General features: G+C 44.7%; 1 protein-coding gene and 2 long non-coding RNA genes across 4 annotated transcripts in view; 1 reads left to right on the forward strand and 2 right to left on the reverse strand.

Moving 5' to 3' along the window:
• Positions 1–7248: 7248 nt before the first annotated feature.
• LOC137850297 (uncharacterized) lies at positions 7249–12372 on the reverse strand. Its single transcript, XR_011092446.1, has 3 exons — positions 12285–12372; positions 8842–9050; positions 7249–8428 (listed from the first exon to the last, which is right to left on the reverse strand). It is a non-coding gene; the product is annotated as an uncharacterized lncRNA (long non-coding RNA).
• Positions 12373–14252: 1880 nt separating this feature from the next.
• LOC137849573 (uncharacterized) lies at positions 14253–16704 on the reverse strand. The gene is made up of 3 exons (XR_011091956.1): positions 16587–16704; positions 15987–16049; positions 14253–15848 (listed from the first exon to the last, which is right to left on the reverse strand). It is a non-coding gene; the product is annotated as an uncharacterized lncRNA (long non-coding RNA).
• Positions 16705–16770: 66 nt separating this feature from the next.
• Positions 16771–25074, forward strand: part of PPM1H (protein phosphatase, Mg2+/Mn2+ dependent 1H) — a 138153-nt gene continuing 129849 nt past the window's right edge. For both annotated transcript variants that reach the window (XM_068669329.1, XM_068669328.1), the window contains exon 1: positions 16771–17292. In XM_068669329.1, coding sequence (XP_068525430.1) covers positions 17039–17292 — 254 coding nt within the window. In that variant the 5' untranslated portion in view covers positions 16771–17038. The remainder of the gene's footprint in view (positions 17293–25074) is intronic.

Raw genomic sequence — 25074 nt, forward strand, 5'->3', positions numbered from 1 at the left:
CTGTTCACTTTTTTTTGCAAGGCATCCTTCTAAGTGCCTACAAAAGCTTCCCAAAACAAATTGGTCAGTATCAGCTTCTCTGACCACTTACATGGCAATTCAATTTCTCTTGTCCGGATCCCAGCCCCGTATCTCTGTCTACTTCCCTATTCTTCCACATCTCCTGCAACTGAGTGTCTCACTCTGAACTCCATATTTTTTCATTCCTCCTCCTTTACCTGCATTTCTAGCCCTCACCCTCATCTTTCCACCTATGCAAGGCAAGATGCAAGCCTTGAGCCATCTTCCCCTCCTTGTTCCAAGTTGGCCTATGACAAATCCCAAACCAAAAGCTCAAACACAGGCTTCAAAGTGCTGTGTGTGTGAGGCAGCAGCTGCAACAACAGCAGCTCTGATCTCGGCATGTGCATTTCTGAGAGCGCACGGAGGTGCCTGTGTCACGTCTCCTGAAAAGCCCCCACACAGTGTGTTGGGAGAAACTGTGGCCGCTGCTTCTCACTTTTTAAAACTTCTCATACAACACTTGAGCAAAGCCTGGTCAAGTGTGATAGTTGGAAGAGCCACTGCCATGTGGTCTGTATTTCCTTGCCTGCAATGAACATCTGGATGTGATCTGAGAGGAACTTTTGCTTCTTACAAGGAGAAGCTGAGGAGGCTTGGGTTGTCTAGTCTGTAGAAAATAAAGCTGAGGCGACCTCAGTGCTCTCTACAACCTTCTGAGGAAGGGAAGTGGAGAGGGAGGTGCCGGTCTCTGCTCCCTGGTAAATGACAACAGAACGCATGGGAGTGGCACAAAGCTGCGTCAGGGGAGGTTCAGACTGGATGTTACAAAAATTTCTTTGCTGTGAAGGTGGTCAAACAGGCTTCCTAGAGAGGTGGTTGATGAGGGCATTTAGACAATGCCCTCAATGGTGTGCTTTAACTCTTGGTTAGCCCTAAAGTGGTCAGGCAGTTGGTCTTGATGGCATTCGTAGTTCCCTTCCAACTGAGCTATTCTATTCTATTCTATTCTATTCTATTCTATTCTATTCTATTCTATTCTATTCTATTCTATTCTATTCTATTCTATTCTATTCTATTCTATTCTATTCTACTTGTAAAGATTGATCCCATCGCTGAAGGGATATGATAAGAAACCCCCTCCAGCAGCTGACCTGCTAGCCACGAGCACAGGCAATCTTATGTGCTCATAACAGATGGCCACTGGGAAAACACGGCGTTTTTCATGAAGCTTTGCAAATCTCCAAGGAATTAACAGAATTACGCTGAAAGCCATGCCAACTTTGACCCATATGCTGGATTCAGCAGACTGCTGACTTAGAGCAGCCGGTGGGATCTTTCCAGGACCTGCACGCTTTCCTGAGGGTCAGTCCCCTGAGCAGGACGCAGCCTGACCTGTGGGTGTCACAGCGGCAGAGCTGGAGCTCTCGTTTGCCCAGGTCTGCCAACTCCCAGGCTCTGAGAGCGAGTCCTACACCTAAAAGAGCTGTGGGTCATCCATTCTAAATGAGCATCTTTGGCACCTGGGTTTCCAGCTGAGATGCTCTTTGGAGGTGAAGTTGCAAAAACCTTGTACCTGAGGTAGCAGAGAAAGGCCAGCTCTCATCGCCAGTCAGACAAGTATTTGTGTTTTTGAATTTGTCTCTCTGGTCTGTTCCACTCTGCACCATCACTGTCCCAAAGCTGAGCCCCCACATCCCCATGCCTGCTGGTTGGCCCCGAAGGCCTTCTCTCTGTATGGGCTCCTCAACAGCACGCCCTGAATGCAGGTGGGAGGCGGGTGCAGGTCAGGAGGCTTCAGATCCTCTCTAGGAGATGAAGAGAAGGAAGATCAGGTGTTTCTTTCTATCTGCAGCCTTGTATTTTAACCTCATCTAGGTCAGTTTTAGTGGTGGAAGTAACAGTATTGAAAGATTAGTAGATTCAATGCTACTACTTTCAACTAGTATTGAAAGTAGTAACATGGAAATACTACTTCATTACTCCTTCAGTACTACTGCTTTTTAAAAGGTGGCATAACTTTTTTTTTTTTTTTTTAATCCTTTTGTGTGTGTGTGTGTGTGTGTCTTATTTTTACCTCAGTTTTGGTCTTTTTGTACATTCTCTCAGAAGATTCATAACTTTCTGAAATAGGTTCAACAAGGTTCAACCCCAAACTTTTGCAGAACTATCTAGAAACTGATTAAAACCTGGAAAGGGAGGCAAACTGGTTAAATAGCACACTCTGAAAGCCAGCCATTTGGTGTGACATGGGAAATGCAAATTCTTTCAAACCTGTGCTGCTTCATCATTTTGACCCATTTAATCCCACAATGATCATTGTTTTAAAAAGGAAAAAAAAATATGACTAGTGCATAGCATGTTGTCAGCATGATCCAGAGGCTCATTTGCTGTCTCACTATGCTAATTCCCAGTGTTTCTAATAGTTTGGTTATAGCTATGGATTATGAGAGCATTTATGAGCTCATAGTAATCAGAATTATAACAAATCTGAATTAAGTCTTTAACTGAACCGTTCCAAGTGCTCATTAATCAATATGCTTATCAAGTTGTTTTTCTAATGTACTCTTACTCTGCTGGCAGCTGGTGTAGTGTACTTACACATAGTTAAAGATTTATCCTTGTCATCCAATACAGAAGCAGGAGAATGTCCTCCGTCACCGTAACAGCCAAATAGCCAATTTGTCTTGCAGTCCTTGTGTAGGACCGCGATGGAGTGATACATCCCATAGCCATGAAGGACATACCTGAATGTGTGATGTGGAACAGAGCACTGGGAATGACACACAAAGCCATTTTTATGTGAAACAGCAATCTCAGTCTTTCATTTTTATGGGTTGCTGGATGTCTGTAGGCAGGTCCAGTCTTTCAGCATAAACGCTGGGTAGCCGTAAGGCTGCTGTCATTTTCATCTGCATTGAGCAATTGCAGGAAAACCTGTATATCTTGTGAGTTTCTGGGGTTTCTAATACAGGTAGGTGTCGCCCGAGGAAATAGCAGAAGCCTAGTGAACCTAGAACCAAATTTCTTGCCAAGTCTCATATACCTCCACCAAACAGGAGGCTTACCACAAGTGCTTTATAGTGAAAAATGCATCAGGTACTGAGGAATCTGCCTTCTGGTCCTAGCATTCCTTTCAATTATGTCTGAACTTCTTAAAATCACATTTAACTTTAAAATCCAGGGTGAGGTAGAGATCAAATAAAAAATACGGCTCAGTCAGTTGAAATTTCTCAAAAAAAAAAAGGCAACTGGAAAAGGAGGTAATAGGCTTAGACAACCCTAACAAAGGGCTGAGTCATCTAGGAAGCACGGTTTAAATAAATAGATGAATGCATGATGTTTTCAGTACAAAGTTCAATCCCTCTCGTCCCATAATGGCCGGTTTTCATTTTAATGTAATGAAAAGTTTGTAACACCCCCACCACTGCCTTTAATTCCCCATAATATACGATCAATTACATTCTTTCCAGACAGTTGTTCTTCATGTTTTGCTTCAGAAGAAATCATTAATATCTTTCACATAGGCATGCTTTTGATGCTGTTATAACAATGTTATCCAAAACAGATTACAGAAGCGGGTTCATCAGCTGAACAATCTTGGCCTCATCGTATCTTTTTCAGCCCAGGAGAAACCGGTCTGTTTCATTAATGGCTGCTTTTCACACCATTATTTTTTTTTTTCAGGAAAATAAAATATTGTGTTTTTTTTTTTTTTTTAAAAGTAGTTACATAGCTGTCTCTGAATCAAAAATAATATACAGTATTATTTTCTGAGATATTCAAGGAAAAGTACGGTTCTTTCCTTTCTTGTTTATCCTATCTCCATTACCAAGTTAAGTTGCAGCTGAAGTAATGACCTTAGTGTACAGGATTACAGCTATGCAGTAATACATCTTCCATGTATTGTGTCCACCTGTCATATATTTTCACTCTTTGAATAAGTATGGAAGGAATAGATAATGAGGATTCATTCAGTATCTCTATTCAAAAGGAAGACCTATAAAAGAGCAGCTATTCCATTAGGTAGCCATTTATTTCAAAGGGATAGAGATTAGTTTGTGTCAGGTATATTGCTGGTGTCTTTTGTTACCGCTGTGTTTAGGCAGAGACAATATCTTTTATTAGTTTTTACTGTTAAAAATGAAAAAAGTTCCATTTTGGTTTGAAAAGTTCATTTGACAGTAGCATTTTCTAATATAACCTGAAGACCAAGAAGAATATATTTGAAGAGCTTCAAGACAATGAGAAAATATGTTTGTTTGTTTGGTTGGTTGGTTGTTTTCCTAATAGTCACTGAAAGCTGATGGCCAGGTTTTACCTAGCCAGGCTACATTCAAAGGTTGGTTCTTTAGGGCAAAAATCACTTCAGGCCACTTCTATTGTCCTTCTGTACGAATAGAGCAGCTCCCCATAGGCATTAAAACAGATTTAGGACAAATGTTGAAAAATACTGTAGGTAGACAGTGATGTTCTCTTCAATCTGCTTAGTCATGCTTCTCCCTCTGCTATTTCTCTTTCTACTAATTTTACTTAAAGCTTTATTGTACAGATCTCTGCAGGAAGAAGAGCTAAGCAAGCAGGATTTTTATTTTGGGGGAATTTGGATATTTTCATATTTTGTCTCAAATCAAATTGAAGCCAATTTTTATGGGAAGAAAACACCCAAAGAATTGCAGTTGAGAAAAGCAAAGGTGTTTTCTGAGTATGTGGTCACGTAACAGCCAAGATTTGTTATGGGACTCTGCAGAAGAGATGCCCTCCTGCATGATAACAAAGGAATTTATTCCAAGGTCCCAAAGCAATGAGCTTGTAGTTCAGATTAAACAAATCCAAAACAATCTATTCTACTTCAGCTCTCTCAGTGCAAGAAGTTTGCAAGTTTAACTTTTTCTTTTGAGAATGCCCAGTCAGGTCCAGGAGAAAGCAGATCTTAGAGTTTCACACTGACATATTCAAGGAATAAATTAAATAAACCCAAGCAGGTGAAGTACACGCTTGCCCAGGCAAAGAATAGTAGCTGCAATGTGCAACTTGCCTCTGCAATAACAGCTAAGCCCCAGGGTGAAGAGGTGATGCTTCAGCCTGGGGAATCTTGTCACTCACTCTATGGAATATGGCAATTTGTACAATAAAACAGCCCAAGAGATTTAACCATAGAAATTTGAGGGAGTCATGATATGCTCAGAAAAATGTTGTAAAAAAATAAAATAAAAGGCTAAATCTGTCATGAATATGCATGTTGCTGTTAACCCTTCATTTGTCTTGGACATAAAATAGTTTCAATTAAAGGTATCAAGGATATCATCAGACTCCCTTCCAGAGCAGAAGTTGCTCTTCCTCAGCTCGTTGGAGTGTTTTTACATTGTCATTTGGGAATTCCAACAGAAATATTTAGCCATAAGGAAATGCTGCAAGCAAAATATGACTTCTGCACAAAATGCTTCAATTTAAAATAGAAGCAGTCCTCCTTTGACAAGGTTAAATGCAACTTTTAACACTCGGAGGGTGCCAGCAGATAAAACACAGAAATAAAAAGCAGGGAGCCAAAAGACACATATGGAGTTAACAATGCTCTTTAAAGCCTCAGTGAAGGGCTGGGACACAATTTTAGAATAGTTAGGTCTGAGGGTGCATATCGATGCAAGCATCTCATAAAATTGGCAGTGGCGTGCCCACACGTGAGCACCTGAGGCAAGCCTTGCAGGTAGCAGGGCCACAGCCCTGCTCTGTGGGATGGAAACCAGGATGGAAACCAGCAGCTCCGTTGCCCTGTTCTTGCCGGAGGTTCTCCCTTTTGCATGGGCTGCCACCTTGCAAAGTGTTGGAAGCTGGATTCGTCCCCAAGGCTGGTGTGATGCATGCTCCTGGGTCCCTGCAGCTGTATGAATGATGCTTGCACTGAGCCTTGGGCTACTTCATGAGCTCACTGTACGCCAGTATCTCAGCCAGTGCCCAAAGAGACATCACTCTGACCTCTGCTCTTTGCCTTTCAAGTTTTTTTTGCATCCCAGCAGGGCACAGCTTAGCATTCAGTTGGCTGGGGAATTAGCAGGATAGCACACTTATGAGAAGCTGTTTACATCTTTTGATCTCAAAAGTCCCCTTTGTAATTACAGCAGAGTCATCTCCTTTCTGCTACAGGGGATGCTGTTCTACTTGTAACCTTGAATCACAAAGGAAGAAGGTGGATTGGGACTACAAGGAGCTGTAAGTGGACCCAAACTATTCCACAGCGCAGTAGCTGTGATCTTTGTGATACTTTACATTTCTAGTACCTTCCTCTGCAAACTATGCTGCCTCACTGGCAACGATGCTGGGGAAAAACAGAAATGTGCCTGACATGGACCTGCTCTGTGCTTGTGCACCTATGCATCAATCCCCTTGCATTGCCAGATGCAAAACACATCAAATTGGAGGAGAATTGGGCCCGTTACACAAGAGCAAGCTGTCTGCACGATGATGTATACACAAGGATAGTGCCTGGACTGGTCTGGTTGCTTGCAAGCAGGTGGCCTTTGGTATTGAAGGGCCCAAGCACATGCACCTTGCAGGACAGCAGAGAATAAAGTCTGCCAGGGAAAACAGAGCATTGCTCAGTGCTGCAGCCCATGTGCTCTGCATGCATGGCATTGTTTTGGTACTTGCAGGGAGGAGGGCACTGCTTGGGCACAGCCCTGTCACCCCCTGCACAGGAGTAGGTGAAGGGCACGGGCAGGATACATGCACACAAACATTGCTCTTTCAGACCAGGATAGACTCAGTCATACTGTCCTGAATGGAAATTTGCTTCTCCCACTTAAATCTGTGCCTGTTACAGTGTCACACACCTCTGACAAAAGCATAAGGTGTCTTACATCAACTGTGTGTGCAGGTACCTGAACACATTTATAATACAGCTTTATACCATGTCCTACAGAGAAAATTCTTTCTCCATACTGCAAAGAAGAAGCTGCCAGCCTTGGGGCAGCTTTTTTTTTTTTTTTTTTTTTTTTTTTTTTTTTTTTTTTTTGTAATACCACAATAAAACGCTGCTATTCAGATTGAATTTTAGTGTGAATCATATGATCACACTGATGCTTCAGAATGTAAGTGCAGAATTCCCTTTTGGCACTGATGGTATTTATGAAAGGAATCAGAAGAACTTGTTCAAATGTAAAATGTGTTAATATTTTGCCTTCTGGCTATTTTAAAATTTTTATTTTCTTTCTACAAAAGGAAAAGGAAAAAAAAAAAGTCTGCAGAGATTTACATGAAAAAATATCAAAAGATCATTTTACTGCCCTGAAGGAGCTTCTCACATGAAGTTCCACTCTGCTGTAAAGGCAACAGTTTTCTGCATAGATTTTGTTGTTGTTGTTAAGGAATTAATCTATATTTTATTACAAGCATTCTGAGTTGATATGCACTTTAAATTATACAAGATGTGCAACTACCCTGTTAATGACCAGCTGGAAATGATAAGCAGAGACACACAGAACTTGTTTGGAAGATACCGAAGAGGAAGAACACACAAGATTCATATAAGGATGTGTTGAACGTTGTATTTCTACAAAATACAACTGTCTACAAGCCTGAGGAGCACCAGCTGCTGGGATCTGGTGTCCTCTGTTACAGAGGGCCGGTGCTAGCTTGCATCTGGGCAGCAGGCTTTCATCAGGATGACCCCAGCTGAGTGCTCTGATTTCACTGGGGAGCACAGTGGCCAGTGTTTCAGCACAGGCTGTGAGGAGATTATCAAGGACGTTGGATTTTTCCCCCAGTACCTCTGTCATGCCGACACCTGTGTTATTTCATTTTATGGTGACCATTAATATTACCCAAGCTATCAAAACTAAAACTACATGCACCATGACACTCCTTTACTGCTCTCTTTGCTATAGTGAAAGTCACCAAGCAGAAGACACGATTATGCCCTAATCTCACCTTTGTTGCCACATTGGTAATTAGATATGGGTGAGCAACTCTGGCAAACTGTCATATAAAATGTAGTTGGGTTTACGCTTCCTTGCAGCCTTGTTAATACAATAAACTAAATTTATTTTTCCAAATCAGTGTTTCAAGACACAGCTGATGACGTGTGTGTTAGTATACAAACAGGAAAAGGCAAGTATTCAAGGCAGCAGTAGCTGCCCCTATTTTTGATGAAATACAACCACTAGGACTTTTTTGAAAAATCCCATTTCATCAGATTGTCAAGACCAAGTACTTAACTCCAGCTCTTCAACACCTCTTTGGGTACCTGACAGAAATGCGCTATTTCTCAGAGCTGCTGAGGACACACAGATGTTACTGAAGCCGAACGGTCATTGCAGCAGAAGCCAAGGGGCAGAACTTTCTAAAAGTGAGGTTTGCTTTCCTTGGCAACTTCAGGAGTAATTGGAAACAAGTTCTACCTCCAGGGTTTCCGTGAGCTCCCATGGCTGTGCTGTGCAGAATAACAAAATCAAGGTAACTTGAAATGTTACGAATTCCCTGCCGTGAGGTGTCAATAGCAATTTTTAATATGTGGCTACAAAATTACAGACAACAGCTTTTACTGTGATTTACCAAATTTCTTGTTATTCATTAAATCAACAGTTTCCAAACTTTATTTTCATCAAGAACTGGAGTCTTTGCTGAAATATTATTATGGAACTAACAATGGAATTACTATGACGACAATCTGCAACTATCATAATCCATATCACCGAATTAATACATCATTACACTTCCTGGATGCCTTTTTCCACCTCGCCCAGACTCCTCTTTTATTCCTGCCTCACTTCAAACCCTTCACTGCCCCATCCTAAAAATCTCAACCATTTTTCCCTGTGGGGTATCCCCACAAGCACTTCTCACCTGGTCTTGAGCACCTCATTCCTTTCTCAGAAAGGGTGGAGACCCTACAGGGGCACCATACCCTGTGTCGGTCCCGATGAGGATTTCTGGTTGTTTTCAAGTTTGTGCTCAGGGAGGAGGACCAGAAGAACCACATGAGGAAGCTGGGGCATGTCGATGTGCTCTGAAGAGGGGTGGCAGCCTGGGCATACTTTAGAGCCAAAGACCAGCTTCAATCCCTTGTTAAAAAAAAAAAAAAAAAGGCATGTAAACAGTCACTGAATGTCTTTAGGGCATCCAGAATAAAAAGATAATTGCACATGGGAGCTATATAATCCCCTGTCACAAAATCCCCCATGAGGAGCAAGTGAAAACAAAGCAGGGAGTGGAGAGGTTCTGTGCTTGTGGTGTTTTCCTTAACCGTGTTTGCTTGAGCTTCAGGGAGGTTTTTGCCCATTTTTGCCTGAATGCACTGGCACATCAAATGCTCCTGAGAAACTTCTCTACAGGAACTTTGTCCCTGTAAATGTGTATCAATGCAGCTGCCAACAGGGTCAGAAAGATACCTACTTATCAGCGTTTTTAAGCGCTTCCTATGCAGTTTATACAAGCCTTTCCTACCAGCTTTGGATTTCAGGCTTCATCAGGTTTAATGGAGCATTGTCGCTGCCTTTGTGGTGTCAACACTTTTCTTCAGTCTCCCCTCAAGCTGCGGTTTCTCTCCTCGCTATCGTGCCAAGGAACTTTTTGACCTTGATTATCAGACCTGCATCTATCACAGATGCCTACAGGGGCTCAGGTACTGGGGCTTCCTACATCAGGCTTATTTCTGTCCTGCAATTTATCATGTGTTGTTCCCCACACACCCCTAAATCTTTTAATAGTAAATAATGCGGAAATACAGACAGCACTTTTCCAGATTTTTCTTAACCATGAGTCTTTTTATGGGGCTGTGGATTCCTGTGGCTCACTAAGTCCAAGTGCATATGGAGACATCTCAGCCTGTGCTATCCTGAAATCTGTGGAGGAAACCCCTTTGTGGTTCGGGATTGCAAAGCGCAGGTACAAAGTGCAGGGAACAAGTGAGTGCCCAGTGACTCCTGGGTTTTGGCACAGGTTGTCTGAGGGCTGGAGGTGCTGGGAGGGGGCTGAGCATCCCCCAAAGCTGCCCCGCTACCTTTGCTGTCAGCCCCATGCCATCCCTGGCGGGGGAAGGCAGTGAGCAGCTGCAGGGTTATTTTACTTCCACCTTCAGGGAGACTGAAGTGGGCTTTACCTATGCTGGTGGCAAGCTTTGGACACGGGATGAAGGGAACCCCTCTGCACCATGGTGAAAATAATTGTCAGTGGCTAAGCTGACGAACAATTGGCAGTGACCTGCAGTAGGTTATGGCATGCTGATTATTTACTTACATTACTTAAATACATTTGAGGTGCATGAGTCACTTTCCAAAGGGGCTACAACTCCATAGAAACTGTTGATTTTTTTTTTTTTTTAAACACCCTATATTAATAAAAATTGTAAACACAGATGTTCATCACAAATAATGATATTTCCAGAAAGTCAGCATATTTATGTCAGCTCTTTAATGGGAGATTGTGAGGCTTTCTTTATTGCCTGAAATCTGATATAAAGCAACTTTTCTATCACGTTTCCTAGGTTGTTCCGCACAGTAGTTGAAAGGCCATGACCCAGAGAAGTCAGAGGTTAATTAGATTTGTAGCTCAGCTGGAGCAACCAGCAGGCCGTGCAGATTGCCTATTGTTGTGGCTACATGTTTGTTGGGGACCTTTCCTGCTGCTGTGTCTGCTGCGGAAGCAGCGATGTTCACATAATCCTGTTTGCACTTTTCCCTAATTAGCTGGCCCGGTGCTGGACCGACTTCTCCCCAGCACAACATTTTCAGTCTGATTTTTGGCCTCCAGTTTATTCTTTTCTTTTTTTTTTCTTTTTTTTTTTTCTTTTTTCTTTGTTGAGGACATCTGAGAAAGTAATGGCTTGTATGATTTTGGAGCAGTCTTTACATTGCATTATGCTCGTAGTGCAACCCAGGTGAAATTTCTGTGCCTTGGACAATCTATTATAGGAAGACGTGAAAAATAAAAATAATTTTCTATTATTATTTTTAAATCTCCTCTACAAAAGACTGTCAAAAGCCATAGATTCTAGTCAATAAAAAAGGAAGAAATAAAAAAGTACAAATCGAGCCAAAAAAACCCCACCCCACACATAAAACAAGACAACAAAGAATCCATTTAAACAATCTTGTTAACAGCATTAATAAAAGGGAATGGTCAAGCTATAAAAAAAATGGTGGGGGGAAAAATAGAAATGTGCTTGTACAATTTAAAAAAGGATTAGAGCCCCCACTACACAGGTCTTTGCAGACAAAGCAGCAGATCCTATAACAAGGGACCTTTGATGCTGCAGAAGAAAGGACAACATTTATAGCATCTTATTACACAGCTGAAACTGGAGAGCTCTGAAGACTTGAACTTTCACATTTTTTTCTCCAACACAACTTAATAAATATTTATATACACACTTTTACAACTTTGCAAGACTTTTGGAAGTGTCAGGAAATTCTAAATGCTTGTTTTTGCCTTGTTTGCACTTGTTTCTTCAGGTATTGACAGGATTCTGGGTATTACCCATAGCAATCTGAATGATAACACATTAATATCAGAATGCCACATATGCCACATATTTGGGAAACCAGGCAGCCAGGCTGACCATGCAGGACCACACGCACCTCAAGAGCAGTGCTGGAAAGAAAAGAAAAAAGAGAAAAAAAGAAAAAAAAAGGAGGAAAAAAATGGGGAAAAATAGTTTCCATACTCCTGCTTACAGAAGATGAACAGAAATCCAAGAACTGAATGCAAAAGTAGAGTAATTTTTTTCTCTGCCATGATTCATAATAACCAGGACTGTGATTTCTGACAGCACAAAACATCTGGTAAGCCTTCAGCCTCAAGTCTAGGAGCTCAGGGTTTTGACAACTTGTTCAGAAATCCCACTTCCTCCCTTGGCAATGTTGCCTGAGAGCAAGTGCCACGTAAGAGCTTTACCTGTGATTTTGTGTGCCCAGACTGACATTAAAACCTTGAAGGTTTGCCAGAACCATTCACTTAATTTGTATTAAAAGAAAAAAAAAAAAGTCAAGAAAATAAAATTAAAACAAACAAACAAAACCAACCAAACAAACAAACAAGGAAAATGAAGCAAAGCCAAAGCAGGGTGTGATGGTGAGGGTTGGCTCTCCTGTACCCCATGCCCCTGCCACCTGCTCCTGCCCCACAGGCATCTAGGCAGCCCCTGCCCATCCCGTTTACTCTTCAAACACCCCAGGTAAGGAGCTAGTGAAAGCAGCTGGCAGGTTACACAAACATTCCCCACCACTCTGCAAACACAAAACACTTCCCTGAGCGTTTAACCCATGCTTAACTTGGGCATGAGTCAAGACCTCCTTACCAGCTATAGCTGACACCGTGAAGCATCTCATGGCATCGTCTGGGCAAGCTGTTCTTTTGCAGGGATCAGGGCAAAGGAGCACAAGGAGGTTATAATCATTTTGCTCCACCTCCCCCACGTAAAGCTGCCAACGGGAGCACATAAACAAGCTAATCCCCAGCACAGCCCGTTATTAGCAGATGGAGCTGCAGGCATTAAAAAGGAGCAGATAATGGGAAGTAAGAAGAGGTTGTAGAAGCAAAATGTTGTTGATGATGTTTGTAGTGAAATTAGATGGTTATTTCTTCAGGATACTTGCATAGAGATTCTTGCAGAAAAAGTCATCCTGTAGTTTTTGGCAAATACGAAAATTTGTGGGCTTATGGGCAGCTTACATTGAAGTATTTATTTATATTTATGCAGATTGCAAGCCAGTATAGGACCTTGGGACATCTTTTACTGTGACTGCCTGTCACCTAAGACCCCTCTTTAGGGCCTTTTTCCTGCCTGGGTACCTAAACCAGTGCTACTTTCACACAGCTCAGAATTGTGCATTTATTCGTGCTCCATTGTGAGAAGAAACATGAAGCCACTTTTCTGGCCTGAGTGTTTTCCCCATGCGACTGTTCAGCATATCTTTGAGTAAGGGCAGAGCTGTGACAGAGGTCCTCACTGCCTGGCTATGATTTCTATGCGTTAGGGCCCCTGGCCCCTGTTGCTTGTCAGCATGAAACTCATGAATACAAGTTTTATCCCTAGTTTCTCCCTAGTCTAAAGGAAACCTTGGATGTTTTCTCATTCCTTTCACCCCCCAAGCCACACTGGTGAGTCTGGCTACAGCTGCTGCAGCCTGGCAAACCGTACTCAGCGGTTCTGGTCATGTCATGGTTAGGGCAGTGATGCAAAATGAAGAGTTTGCCCTAAAGTTTGTGCTTCAGAATAAGAGATTTGGGTGTTTTGGCCCTGGTGCCATTTTGTGGATTTCATAGAATATCCTGAATTGGTAGGGACCCATAAGGATCATCTATTTGGTCTCTTTGGGTAGCCTGCAGCCTTCAATGAGACCACTCGAATCATGCTCTGTGGAGACAGGATTGGGTCCCCAAGCCTTGGGACCGTGGCACTGCCCATGTTCTGCAGGAGAAGCTCTCTTTGAACTTCAGCCTTGGAAATCTCTCGTAAGGAAATACCATGCATGAAATAAATACTTACTCAGGAATGAAGTAGAAATCAGATACAACAGAGGAAATACATCACTGCGAGTATTGCTGTTTATTTTTTAATATACTTGGTGCTCTTGCTTGCAAACTGGCAAGAGCACCAGTGGCTTTGATCTTGTCAGCTCTGATAAGCCTAGAAACACTGGGGGTAGCTAAGGGCATGCAGGGGAGATCGGGCACTGCAGGGAGTAGCACTGATGTCTTAACAAGAGGCATTTTCCCCTCCACATCTCTGTGATGCTTCAGGCACTGTGCCTCTGAAGGGCCTTTCTTCAGAGATGAAGAGCTTCCTCATGCCTATTAAAGATTGTACTGTACTTCTGAAAAGGTAAGAATAAGTTCATTGATCACCACATGATGTGGTGATCTTCCTAAGCAGAGTCATGTGCAACAATAAGGCTCCAAGTGCTTTTCTTTTGGGGGATTAACTGAGAAAAACAAACAATTCTTCCTTTATTTATTTTTTAACCCTGCTGATAGTTTCATCACCATAATGCCAGATACCTATTCTGACATACTCTCAGAATTAAGCCAGTAACAGAGTTCACACCTGTCGATATTCTGTACATACTCAGTACTAAAAACAGTGCAGAAGTTCATGCCAGCAGAAATGCTCCTTTCACCCCACATTAGACCTACTGCTTTGGGAGTTCTTGTGAGTTTTCCCATTGCTTTCACTCAGAGTATAAAAAGCACAGCAAACAAAGACTAAAACAGGCAAGCAAGGTGAGGTATAAACAATGTACAGGCAAGTACAAGAATCACACTGAAATAAATATATATTTTTATTAATTAATAAATTATAAAATAAATTCCATAATCCTTTAGGAAACACGAATATATCCAATGGCTTGCATAGTCTGGTGCCTTTTATGAGACAGGAGTTGCATATTCTGTAATAGAAACAAAGAAGGGCCTGTCCCAGACATTTATTTTAATCAGAAAATGTGGAAACATGTTGACTCAAAGCACATTCACTGGTCCAACCACTCCACACAATATGCCCTCTGCTCAAGCATCCCATATACCCAAAAGACAGAGCCAAAGTCCTCAGAGCCACATGGATCCTGCAAACTTTTCAATTTTTTAAAGTACAGTTCTTTAAAAAGTGCCCAGAAAAGCCGTGGTATCTGCAACCTTGGTTACACAGAAAATTCAACTGGACAAGATTCTGGACAATGGGATATAACTTTAAAGTTGGCCCTTCTTTGACAAAGAAGTTGGAGCACATGATCATTAGAAGCCCTTTCCAATCAGAATTATTCTATTATTCTGTAAAGATCTTGAGCATTCTCTGCATAATATTTTTTTTTTCATCGTGAGTAAAATGCTGTTGAATTTGTCAAATGTTGATTATAATGCATGGCAAGGTGACATAATACAGTGCAGATCCCTCAAAGTGCTGTGTGTGAATGTGTCTCTAGCTCCATGACGTGGTTAGCCATTCAGAGAGAAAATTATATTTATCTCAATTTCACAAATATGTTTGTATTAAAAAAAAAAATCAAACCTGTCATCTTTTCTTTGCATTAGTCATGGGATAGCAGAAAGAGAGAGTCAGTTTTCAAATAGTGACATTGAGAATTTAGCCTGAAAATTTGATGTGAAGTGAATGCCCAGCCATTTCAAGGTCTGCCCACCACCAAAGATGTCTGGCTTGGACCTGATGGACTGCAGGCTGAGCGATTTGAAGAACTTGCTCCGATCTGCCAGGTCTGACTTCCTGTGAGAAGTGGGGCTTCACCTTTGACTCAGAAGTGAACAACACGATCCTCTTTCCTCAAAGAGAACTGAAATCAAAGCATCTCTATACATTTCATTATGGAAAGGTCACATCATAGCTGTTTTATCTGCATAGCGTTCTTGTGTCAGAGGCAAACAACCCCAGAATTTCAAATAGCGCACAGATTTGTTCTGAATGGCGAGCTGTTAAGCTGTCTCCCCATATGTCTGATCTGAGCTTTTCCTTCTCATCTTGCAGAGACGATCATTTAAATTCTAACAAGTCTATACATACTCTCTTACATTTCTCCCTCACGTTTTGTGCAGAATGGTGACCACAAGTGGGGCAGGAGGACAAACACTCATCCTCTCTGAGTTCTTGTCAATGGTATTTTTTGAAGCCGTGTGTCAGATATACTGCAAAATTCAGTCAGCTGGCACAGCCTCTCCAAGAGTGTATGTGATAACCTGTGAGGAGCTCTACTTTTACACAGAAAAAATGAGCCTCTTCAGGATACATGTCAAGTTCTGCTCATGTCCCTCTTCTCACTCCTGTCTTCCTCAGACAGCAGGCTGTTATGGCAGTAGTGAGGCAAGTGGCACTGGATTGCTGCTCGAGGAAGAACATTGACCATCTAGCTGAAAAAGGAGAGGAGAGGGATTATCCTCAGGTGGATGGGGCCAGCAGTGAACTGAACTGGGCAAATCAAATACCGTACGGACCACTGAATAGAGTAACCAGGGGTTTGGGGTCAGCCCTGGTCACCTCAGACTTGCCTTCCTCTGTCACGTGTGGATTGGATGAACTGCTGCCTGTTACAGCACTCAAAGGACCCCTGGAAAAAAAAAATAAAATATATATATATATATTTATTTAACAATCTTTTTATTTCTCTCTCTCTTTTTTCTTTTTTTTTTTTCTTTTTTATTTTCTTTAAAGTTATGACCTCTGCAACATAACCAGGAAACAAAGCAAAACAAACAGAAATGCATGAATGGCAGAGTTACAAGGTGTCCTTACGTTGTTATCAAGCGGTTAGTTATTAATATCAAGTAGTTGATAAACCTAGGAGAGGTTTACTGTTCCCCAAAATATCTCTACCAATCCAGGTTGAATAAGAGATGTGAAAAATAACCACTTCCTCCGAAATCCGGGTGTATACCTGCTTCAGTGTTTAACCTGGGGTGGGAATTGTGCCGATTAACTGGATTCCGCCCCACGGGTCGCTGCCTCCTGGTGACTTACAGCCCGGCACCCCCAGCCCTGTGCCCCCTCCACCGCCTTGGCTGCGGGCCAGCAGACAAAACTTCCCCGTCCCCCACCCTGCGGGCACCCGGGCTCGCCCCTCGGCCCCGGCATCCTCCCGCTGCACCCACCGCGGCTCCCGGGGCCCGGAGCGACCCCTCGGGGTTAGTGGCGGGGAGCGGGGCCCCGCGGCCCCCAGGTGGCTGTGCCCGGGGGCGGCCCCGGCGTGGGCGGCCCCGCTCGGCCCGGCCCCGCCCGCCGCGCACCTGCCGGGGGCCGGGGGCCGGCCGGGAGCTCCGGCGGTGCCGCAGGAGGAGCAGGAAGCGCCGTGGCGAACCCAGCCTCGCCATCACATGACTCAGCAGCCGCCGCCACCGGGCTGAGTCCAGCCGGGAGGGGGAAACCTGCCGCTGCCATGAGCCCGCCGCCCCGCCGCCCCTGAGCCTGCGGCACCCGGCTCGGCTCGGCGCGGCTCGGCGCGGCTCGGCTCCGCGGCGCGGCTCGGCCCGGAGCCCCCCCTCCCCGGTGCGGGGTTGCGGCGGGGGCTCCCCCGTGGCGGGGGGGGGCTCCCGGGGTACTATGCTCACCCGGGTCAAGTCCGCCGTGGCCAATTTCATGGGCGGCATCATGGCTGGCAGCGCGGGCGGCGAGCACGGCGGGGGAGGCGGCGGCGGCGGCGGCTCCGAGCTGCCCTTGCGCTTCCCCTACGGCAGACCCGAGTTCCTGGGGCTGTCCCCGGACGAGGTGGAGTGCTCCGCCGACCACATCGCCCGGCCCATCCTCATCCTCAGCAAGGACACCCGCCGCCTGCCCTGGACCACGGGCTACGCCGAGTGAGTACGGCGCCGGCGGGCAGGTGGGGGGCGGCCGGCAGCGCCCTGCTCCGCCCTGCCCTGCCCTCGGCACCCCCTCTCCTCCCCCCCTGCAGGCCTGCACGGGGCCCGAGGGCAAGGGGAGCCGGTTTGGGGGCAGTGGGGGGGCATCCGCGGTGCCCTGTCCCCCCCTAAAGGCGTTGGTGCCCCCCAAGGAGGAGGGGGTGAGGCCGGAGCCCTGCCGGGGCTGGGGAGCGGAGGGGCTGTGGGCAGGGAGCTCGGCTCCTGTGGGTGCTGCCCGCTCGCCACAAGGGCTGGGATGGGGTCTGGGGGCAAATCCGTGTGCACCCGGCAAGATGTAAGTCACTCGGGTGGCCGGCTGCTTCTTCACAAAGTGCCCCCAGCTTGGGGGAAGACATGAGGGACGCGAGCTCTGAACTGATGGAAATAATCCTAAAAGCGGGCTTCCCCAGCAGCCCCTTGCTGTGATCAGTGCCATGCTGTTTGCTTCGGAGGGTGCCCAGCTGGGACCGGTGGTAGCCCTGAGCGCAAGCGACGTGGGTGCACCTCAAGCACTGGCTGCAGGCGAAGGGCAGCGCTCGTTTGGATGCAGCTCCTCGTCCCGCTGGCAAGGGCAGCGGCTGCGGAGGCAAGGCACGTCCTTGCACTTGACTCCTGTACCAGCACACATTGCTGCTTTGGTGATGCTGGGAGCAGGGCCGAGTATTTGATGTCTCCCGGCTGCCGTCTCCAAGTCCTGACTGTGCCGTTCACATCACTCCTACCTGGCAGCTTGCTGAAGTCCCACCAAAGGAGCTCTTCCAAGCTACCAGCTCTTTTGCCATACCGTCTCTTTGGGCATCCGTGAATTCCCAGCAAAGCTGCTGCAAACACTACAGAGGAGGCTGTGTGTTGCTAATGAGCAATTGCTAGCTTTATTTAAAAGGTTGATATGAGTTGCTGCATCATCGGGGATGCTGAAATAGGAAGGGAGTTTTAAAGAATTTCAGATTGGATTGTTCTCCTCAGATTATTAAGGAATTGAATATGCTGCTGAGCGAATTCCCTAGGAACTATAAGTTGAAACGTTTAAAAGTAAGCTCTGATTGTTCCGCTACTATAATAGTCCCTTAAAAAGCAGTTCTTTACCAAAGCAAGTAAGTGCTGCTATTTTTAGCTTACGTGAGGTGCTGTGGCTTTCAGCGAGCAGCTGTAATTGCAGGTTGGTGACGGAGCGGCAGGGAGGCTCTCCGGCTCCCAGGTCTGCGCATCCACCGCTACCGGCAGCCTCTGCCCGGGACTGCCGGGGAAGGAAAATGAGGATGCTGGAAGGGGAAGGCCAGGGGAGACCCTGTAGCTGAAACCTGCAGTTCGGGGGGGAGTGTTTGGAGACAAGGTAGCCAGCTCTGGTGATAGTGAAAGGAGGATGTGCCAGGCTCACTTTCAAATACCTCTTTTGAGCTTTGAGCAGTTTGGTTAATTGGAAGGCATAAAAAAGTTACTGTCCTTCGTTGTTCCTACTGTTATCTCTGTGAAAAGAGATTAGCCTTTTGCTCTGTTTGTTTTTCTTTTTTTTATCTCATCCCCTCCCAGTGCAGTCCTGGCTGCAGTAACTGACTCGCATGGGGCAGAGCTCAAGGGGGGTACTGCTGCCTTAAGGGAAGAGAAGAGCTTATGGAAGTGCCACCAGGCTGCTCCCAGAAACATCCCTCTGCACTTCCAAAATGGGGCTTGGTTGTAACCAGAAGATGTCAAAATGCTCACTGCACTGTAGCTAAGAAGAAAACAGTGCTACCAAAATTATGTTGTCATCCAAAGATGAAGCAATGCAACAGACATAATGCACAAAGAAAAAGAAGGAAATAAGGACAAAATTGGGTTTTGCCAAATTTGACTTTTTTTTTTTTTTCCCAGCACTCCCCCCCTCAAGCTGTTACCAGGCTGTCTGAAGATAATTGCAAGATTCACTTGGTGGTATATATTGAAAATACCTGTTTTCCTTTTGGAATGCATTTGAATTATATGGAGAAAATAAAGGAAAAAAAGAAACAGGAAGGTCAAATTACTGTTATACATATTCTTAAGTTTGTTTGCTCAGAGGGGGATGCAGGGGAGGAAGTACTTTTATACCATTACTTAGCATTGTGTTAGAATCTGTATTAAGGAAACTACCAGAGCAGTGCTTGCCTCTCGGTGCAGTACAAATGAGCACTTACAAGAATGTCAGGGGCAGGCTTGGCGTCCTCACCAGCAGCTGGTGACATGCAAAGGGCAGCAGTTTAATTCGTGTTTTACTAGTTTGTTGGCAGTGATAGCTCCGGGCTCTGAGTTTTTTTTATTCCTTGAAGTTAAAGAGAGGTTTGCAGTAGGCTTGGAAGATGGAGATTTAGCCCTGGAATGACTTTGTGCTGCCTTTATTGAGTCTTTACTGGTGTCATGGGCTGTGCACAGCAGGGATGGAGTTGCTGGATTTATGCTCTGTGGCCAGTGCATGTCTTCCTGTCTTTGGGAGGAAATTTTGGCTCGGAGAACAGATCACCTGGATGCCTTGGCTCGGGACGGCGTTTGCTGTGTTCATGTTCTTTAGTTGTAAAAGCGTGTCGGTGTGCTGATGATACTGGAGCTCCCTCATGTCTTTTTCATCCAAGCTGGAGAATGTGTTTTGGGGTTAGAGCTGGTTCCTGTGCTGGACTAAAGCAGTCCAAGTCCACTAAATATATATATATATTTTCAGGGACTTTCTCTTGTTTCTTTGGTTCCTGAGGACAGGGATTTCTTACCACCTTAGACAGTGACAAAGAAGCCCACCCTATTCTTTTTTTCTTCTCCTTAGCATCTGTGGTACATGCCTGTTCATCAGACTTGTCCCCCTGGAACAAGCACTGGTCCTTCCCTTTTTCTATCTTTGCTCATACTGAGCTTTTTTTGTAATAGATATTTTTGCAATATTGCTCATCCATGTCATATATTTTAAGTAGGTAATTTAAAAAATAAGTTATCTCTGTGGTGTTATGCAGTGAAATGTAAATTAGCATTTAATTTTTATTATTAGCTTCCCCTCTTTCAGTGTGATAATTATTATGCAAAGCATGTAGGCAGGCAAATGAAATCTTCAAAAACATAGTCAATGCTGGCATAAAATATCATTGCTTCCTGAAATTTCAGTGGGAATCCCATAGGGAATCAGCTTTCCGTAGTGAGCAGACTGAAAATTGCCTCCCAAAACATCTGTCCTGTTACTCCCGTGGAAGACCTGAGACCCTGAATTTCAATTCTTGGTCTACAGAATAGCAAAAGGCAAGTAGATGTTTCAAAAAGATACTGCAGGCAGTCAACAAACCCCATAGAAATGAAATGAGTTGTCCCACGTCTAGTCAGCTTTTTGATTGTCCTTAGAGGTATCAATTTGTTTAGAAACACTTTTTATTTATGTATTTATTTTTTAAACCAAGGACATCCCTGACATAACTCTGCTGAATGTGGTTAGCTAACATGCGTTGGGAATGACCCAGGGAGTGAGCAGTCTGTTAACAAACATTCCTTTAAGTCTGCCTTTAATCCAGAGGGGTAAGGAGATTTGCTGCTCTCTGAAGAGTTCAGTGATTTATTTCTGTGGGGGGAGTCCTGCCTGACACTGCGTTTGCTCGTTGCCTCCCTGTCCTCCAAAGCATCTGTGCTCCAAGGCTGAAGGCCTCCTCTGATCTGCACCTCGAGCTGCTTTCTGAGCATCTGCTTGGATTGCCCTGTTACCAGGAGGAAAACTTCAGTAGTTCCTCTCTCTGCTTGGCTTTAGCGTGCTGTGACCTCTTTCCCGTGGTTTCTGCTAAGCTGCCATCAGCCCCAGTGCTAAACTCCAAATGTAGCCGGCCCAGTAGAGGCAGCAGCAGAGCTGGAGGACGTAGCATTGAACGGCTTGGGTAGTGTTTGCCTGCCTGAACTTTGCCCATAACATCATTTTTTCACCTTTTTCTCTATCTGTCCTGTTCCTGCTTTGAACACAGAGCATCAGTAGGGTGGAGCAGAGCCTTCCTCTCCTGGCTGAATTACCTGGGCTACAGATAGCACTTACACAAATCTGATCCTGAGTTTGCAATTGACGAAGAAATAGCCTTATTCTGGTGAAGTTGCAGAGAAACTGCAACTGAATAACATTTTGTGATAGAAAAACAAAGCTTGAGTCATTTTCCACTTGTATTGAATGTGGATGTGCGTTTCTGGTGGTCCATAATTTAGTGCTGCAATTGCTTTTCTAAATAACGAGTCCTGGGGGTGGGATCATAGCTAGATTTTCCAGTATCACATGCTTTCTTCTCTTCTCCCTACTCTTACCTTCCTATCATCTCTTTGGAGACTAGTATCAAAAGGTACCATTAAATGCACTTAATAGGATATTTAAGGGAAATGTGGAAACAGGCTCATATGTTGTCTGTGACTTTATGCAAGGGCTTGTTTTGCTTTTTTTAATTTCTAAATGCCACTCTAGATATCTGTGCAGTTCCAAGTCATAATAGGTAGCTAGAAACTAGGCCTTTGTGGTATGTATGCATCTTGGCTTTATAAAATCAATTTAGTATCCCAGCGGTGCCTTTAGTTTGATGAGCCACAAAGTCCAGGCTCTTTTTTCCATAACGTTACATTTCAGAAGGCTTGCAATGCTGTGGTTTCTCTGCTCTGCAGGCCTGCAGTAGCAATTACATCTGCTCTGTGGTGTGGTGACTGCTGGCCCGTAATGGATGTGGAGTTGTAGGTGAAGTATGACCACCGTGTCCTTCGACAGTGTTATTCCAGAGGCACGTTGTGACAGCAATAATTTAAGCTTAAAATGAAAAAGGCAAAGGGTGGGAGGGAGAAGGGAAGCTTATGGATTATTTTTTTTCCACTCCAAGTACTGGTTCTTTGGTAAGGCTGATGTTGCATCATATTTTCTCACGCTGTGTTACTTAGCTTATAAGAAATGAATGTACTCAGGGATTGAGTGAAGGATTTTTAATAAAATCATTTCCATCCACTTTCAGTCGTCAGAAATTTTAGGTTGGCACAATCAAGCCCAAACTTGTTGATTTTCAGGGTTAAAATAACAAAGAAGTAGTTTTCCCCCTGAAGTACCTTCCACCTTCTGTCTAGACTGAGCTGTTTATACAAATGCTGAGCCTTGCAGTAACCCTCTGAGGTAGGTGAAAGCTCCCCATGTCTGTGAGGTGGGATAAACCAAGGCACAGAAACTGCTTGTCCGGAGTTGGGCAGCGGATAGCGGAGGACTTGCAGCTCCCGATCCCTTATCCTGATGCCCATCGCCTGCTAATAGCAGCATTTGGCTCCTGTGAATTGCAAGTTATGTTCTCCTTTCTGGGAGCCAGTCTTTCGAACCGTCAGCTGGGAGCATGACTCATCCCCTGCCTGTAAACAGGTTTCTTGTGTGTGTTCTGCTTGGTACAGATTTCAGGGGGATAGTGTGCCCGGAAAGAGGAATACCTTTTTTGTCTTGTTCTCTTTGCCTTTTTCCTCAGGTTGAATACACAGAAATAATGAATTACTTTCCTTTTTAAACTTTTAAAAATACTGTTTACTTTCCCCCCTATATCTGGATAAAATCATGTTCCTTATTTTTTTCTGTAGTTCAGAAGACAGGACTGAATAGGGACCTGATGGATGAGCTAAAAATTCAAATCCCATATGTGTACCTAAAGAGGCCTGAACACTCTTCCTGTGAACGAATTATTCTTTTATGCATAATATAATCTTAACTTTAAATAGGAGTTTGGCAATGTGTATTAAGCCTGGGCCTGTATGAATCAGCCTACAGAAACCTCATGGTAGTTGTAAGAGCTTCAGAAATCCCTCTCCTTGTGTAAGAGCTGATACCATAACATTTAATATTTATGTAATGGCTCTAATCTGCCAAGTGTCTTGCAAATAATAACTTCAGAACAGCCCCGGAGAAGAATATACATGTGCAAATCGTCTTGCTGCTTCAGATGAAGAAACTGAGGCAGTGAGGATAAGCTCTGGCAAGTGTGGGGGGAGTTACGAATGTGGAAAATGAGTCCTGAGTTTGAAGTTGCGTGCTTGGACGACACAATTTTTCCTGCCTTTCTGTGCTTGGCTTTTCCTATGTGGTCTCTGGTTTCTTCGAACTAGTTGGGAGGGAGGGCAGGGGGAAAGGGTAAATCATGTGCTCTGGTGTTTTTAATGTTGTCTAAATTGCATGCACATGATTCCTAAAGAGACAAGTAGGAAATCCATCCCTCTGTGCTGTGTCTCGTGCTGTTGGCCCCAGGGGCTGAGGACCGCTGCTGTCTGAGGAGCTTGCTTGAGCTTGGTCCCAGCTCCCAAAATGGGAGGGCATCTGTGTCTTCCCGGGCAGTTTTGGTTTGCCCAATTTCACCAGGCTCTGTTAGTGATCTGTGAGTGCTCTGGCTTGGCTCTTTTCTGTCTGATACAGCTGCGTTGTTCAGGAAGGTACATGCTATAAGGAAACCTGACAGGGCTGTGCCCCTGAGGGTGAACCTCTTCCAGCCCGTGAGTGTGATCAAATGAAACATGCTCGCGTTAACCTTGAAGGGAAGCAGAGCTGCAAAGCACAGCTCATCCCTGTGACAGGGCCCGTGTATTACATGAGGAAGAAATATGGTTTGTGGGTTTAAGGACAGGTTGGTCAGTTCTTTGTTGAGCTGAATCCTGAATATGGCTCGTGATTGAACTTGCTGCTCTAAAATGCAAGACATTGTGCTGGGCAACTCAGCGTTAACTGTGCTTTTTGTTATCTCTTAACTCTCTAAGGACCTTTTTTCCTCCCAGTGAAGCAGGAGGAGGAAGATGATGTGTAAGACTTGGTTCCCATTTGGCCAGTTACATTCACCAAGTAGGGTTTAGTTTTGGGATGGCTATATGCAGTAAGTGGCACTGTCTCCAGAGTTTTCCCTGCCCCCTCATTAGGTGGAGCAGAAAGGGTTTTGGTTTCAAGTATTCAGCCTACAAAACTGTTGGAGATAATGGAGAAGTCCCAGCTTGTGTCCAACCCCTGCAATCCAAACCCAACAGGCATGGGGTGGGATTTTTACTGCATAGGAGTTAAAGAGCTTGAAGAATGCAAGAGGGAGGCCAGCATGTCCATGGCAGTGGTGTTGCTGGTTTCACCCATGGCCTTCTTGCATGGTTCCCCCTCCAGCAGCACATGTCTGTTGTATCCTGCCAAACACGCTGATGGTTGGAGGGGGCAGGCGACGCTGGTGAATGCAGGAGGTTGGAGAGAGGCTCTGAGCAGGAGGGTAGGTGTTGGCAAGGTGTAGCTGGGGAAAACCAAAATATGGACCCTGTGTACTGCTCCACACTCATGCTGATTCAAAACAAACAACCCTCCCCCCACACACACACACCACAAATAAAAAATAAAACATAAAAGGGTTATCAATCAGTTTTGCTGTGGCAGGCATGCCTCTCTGGCATGAAGCAGTGTTCTCCTCTTATGGGATCCATATTTGATCATCTGTTACTACGACTTGTGTTCAGCTTCATTTAATTTCTTCATCTTTCTTTCCTTTAATACCAAAGGTCGCATTAACACCTCACAGTCTTGATGGCTGTGGTGGTGCTCCTCCCATATGGTTGCCATCTCTGAGACAGGCAGGGAGCGAATGGGCCTGGTCCTCCATGGGGAAGCAGCAGTTGCACTAACCTCTTTCTCCCCTGGTGCAGAGAGATCAGGATGAGGATGTCCCATCGGTTCACTCCTGATAGTGTCAGGTTGTTATTAACTTCACTGGGCGTCTCCTGTGCTGGAGGAGGAATGCTGTCAGATCCTGT

This window comes from Anas acuta, chromosome 1 (genome assembly GCF_963932015.1).
Source record: "Anas acuta chromosome 1, bAnaAcu1.1, whole genome shotgun sequence".
In the NCBI taxonomy this organism is placed as follows: domain Eukaryota; kingdom Metazoa; phylum Chordata; class Aves; order Anseriformes; family Anatidae; genus Anas; species Anas acuta.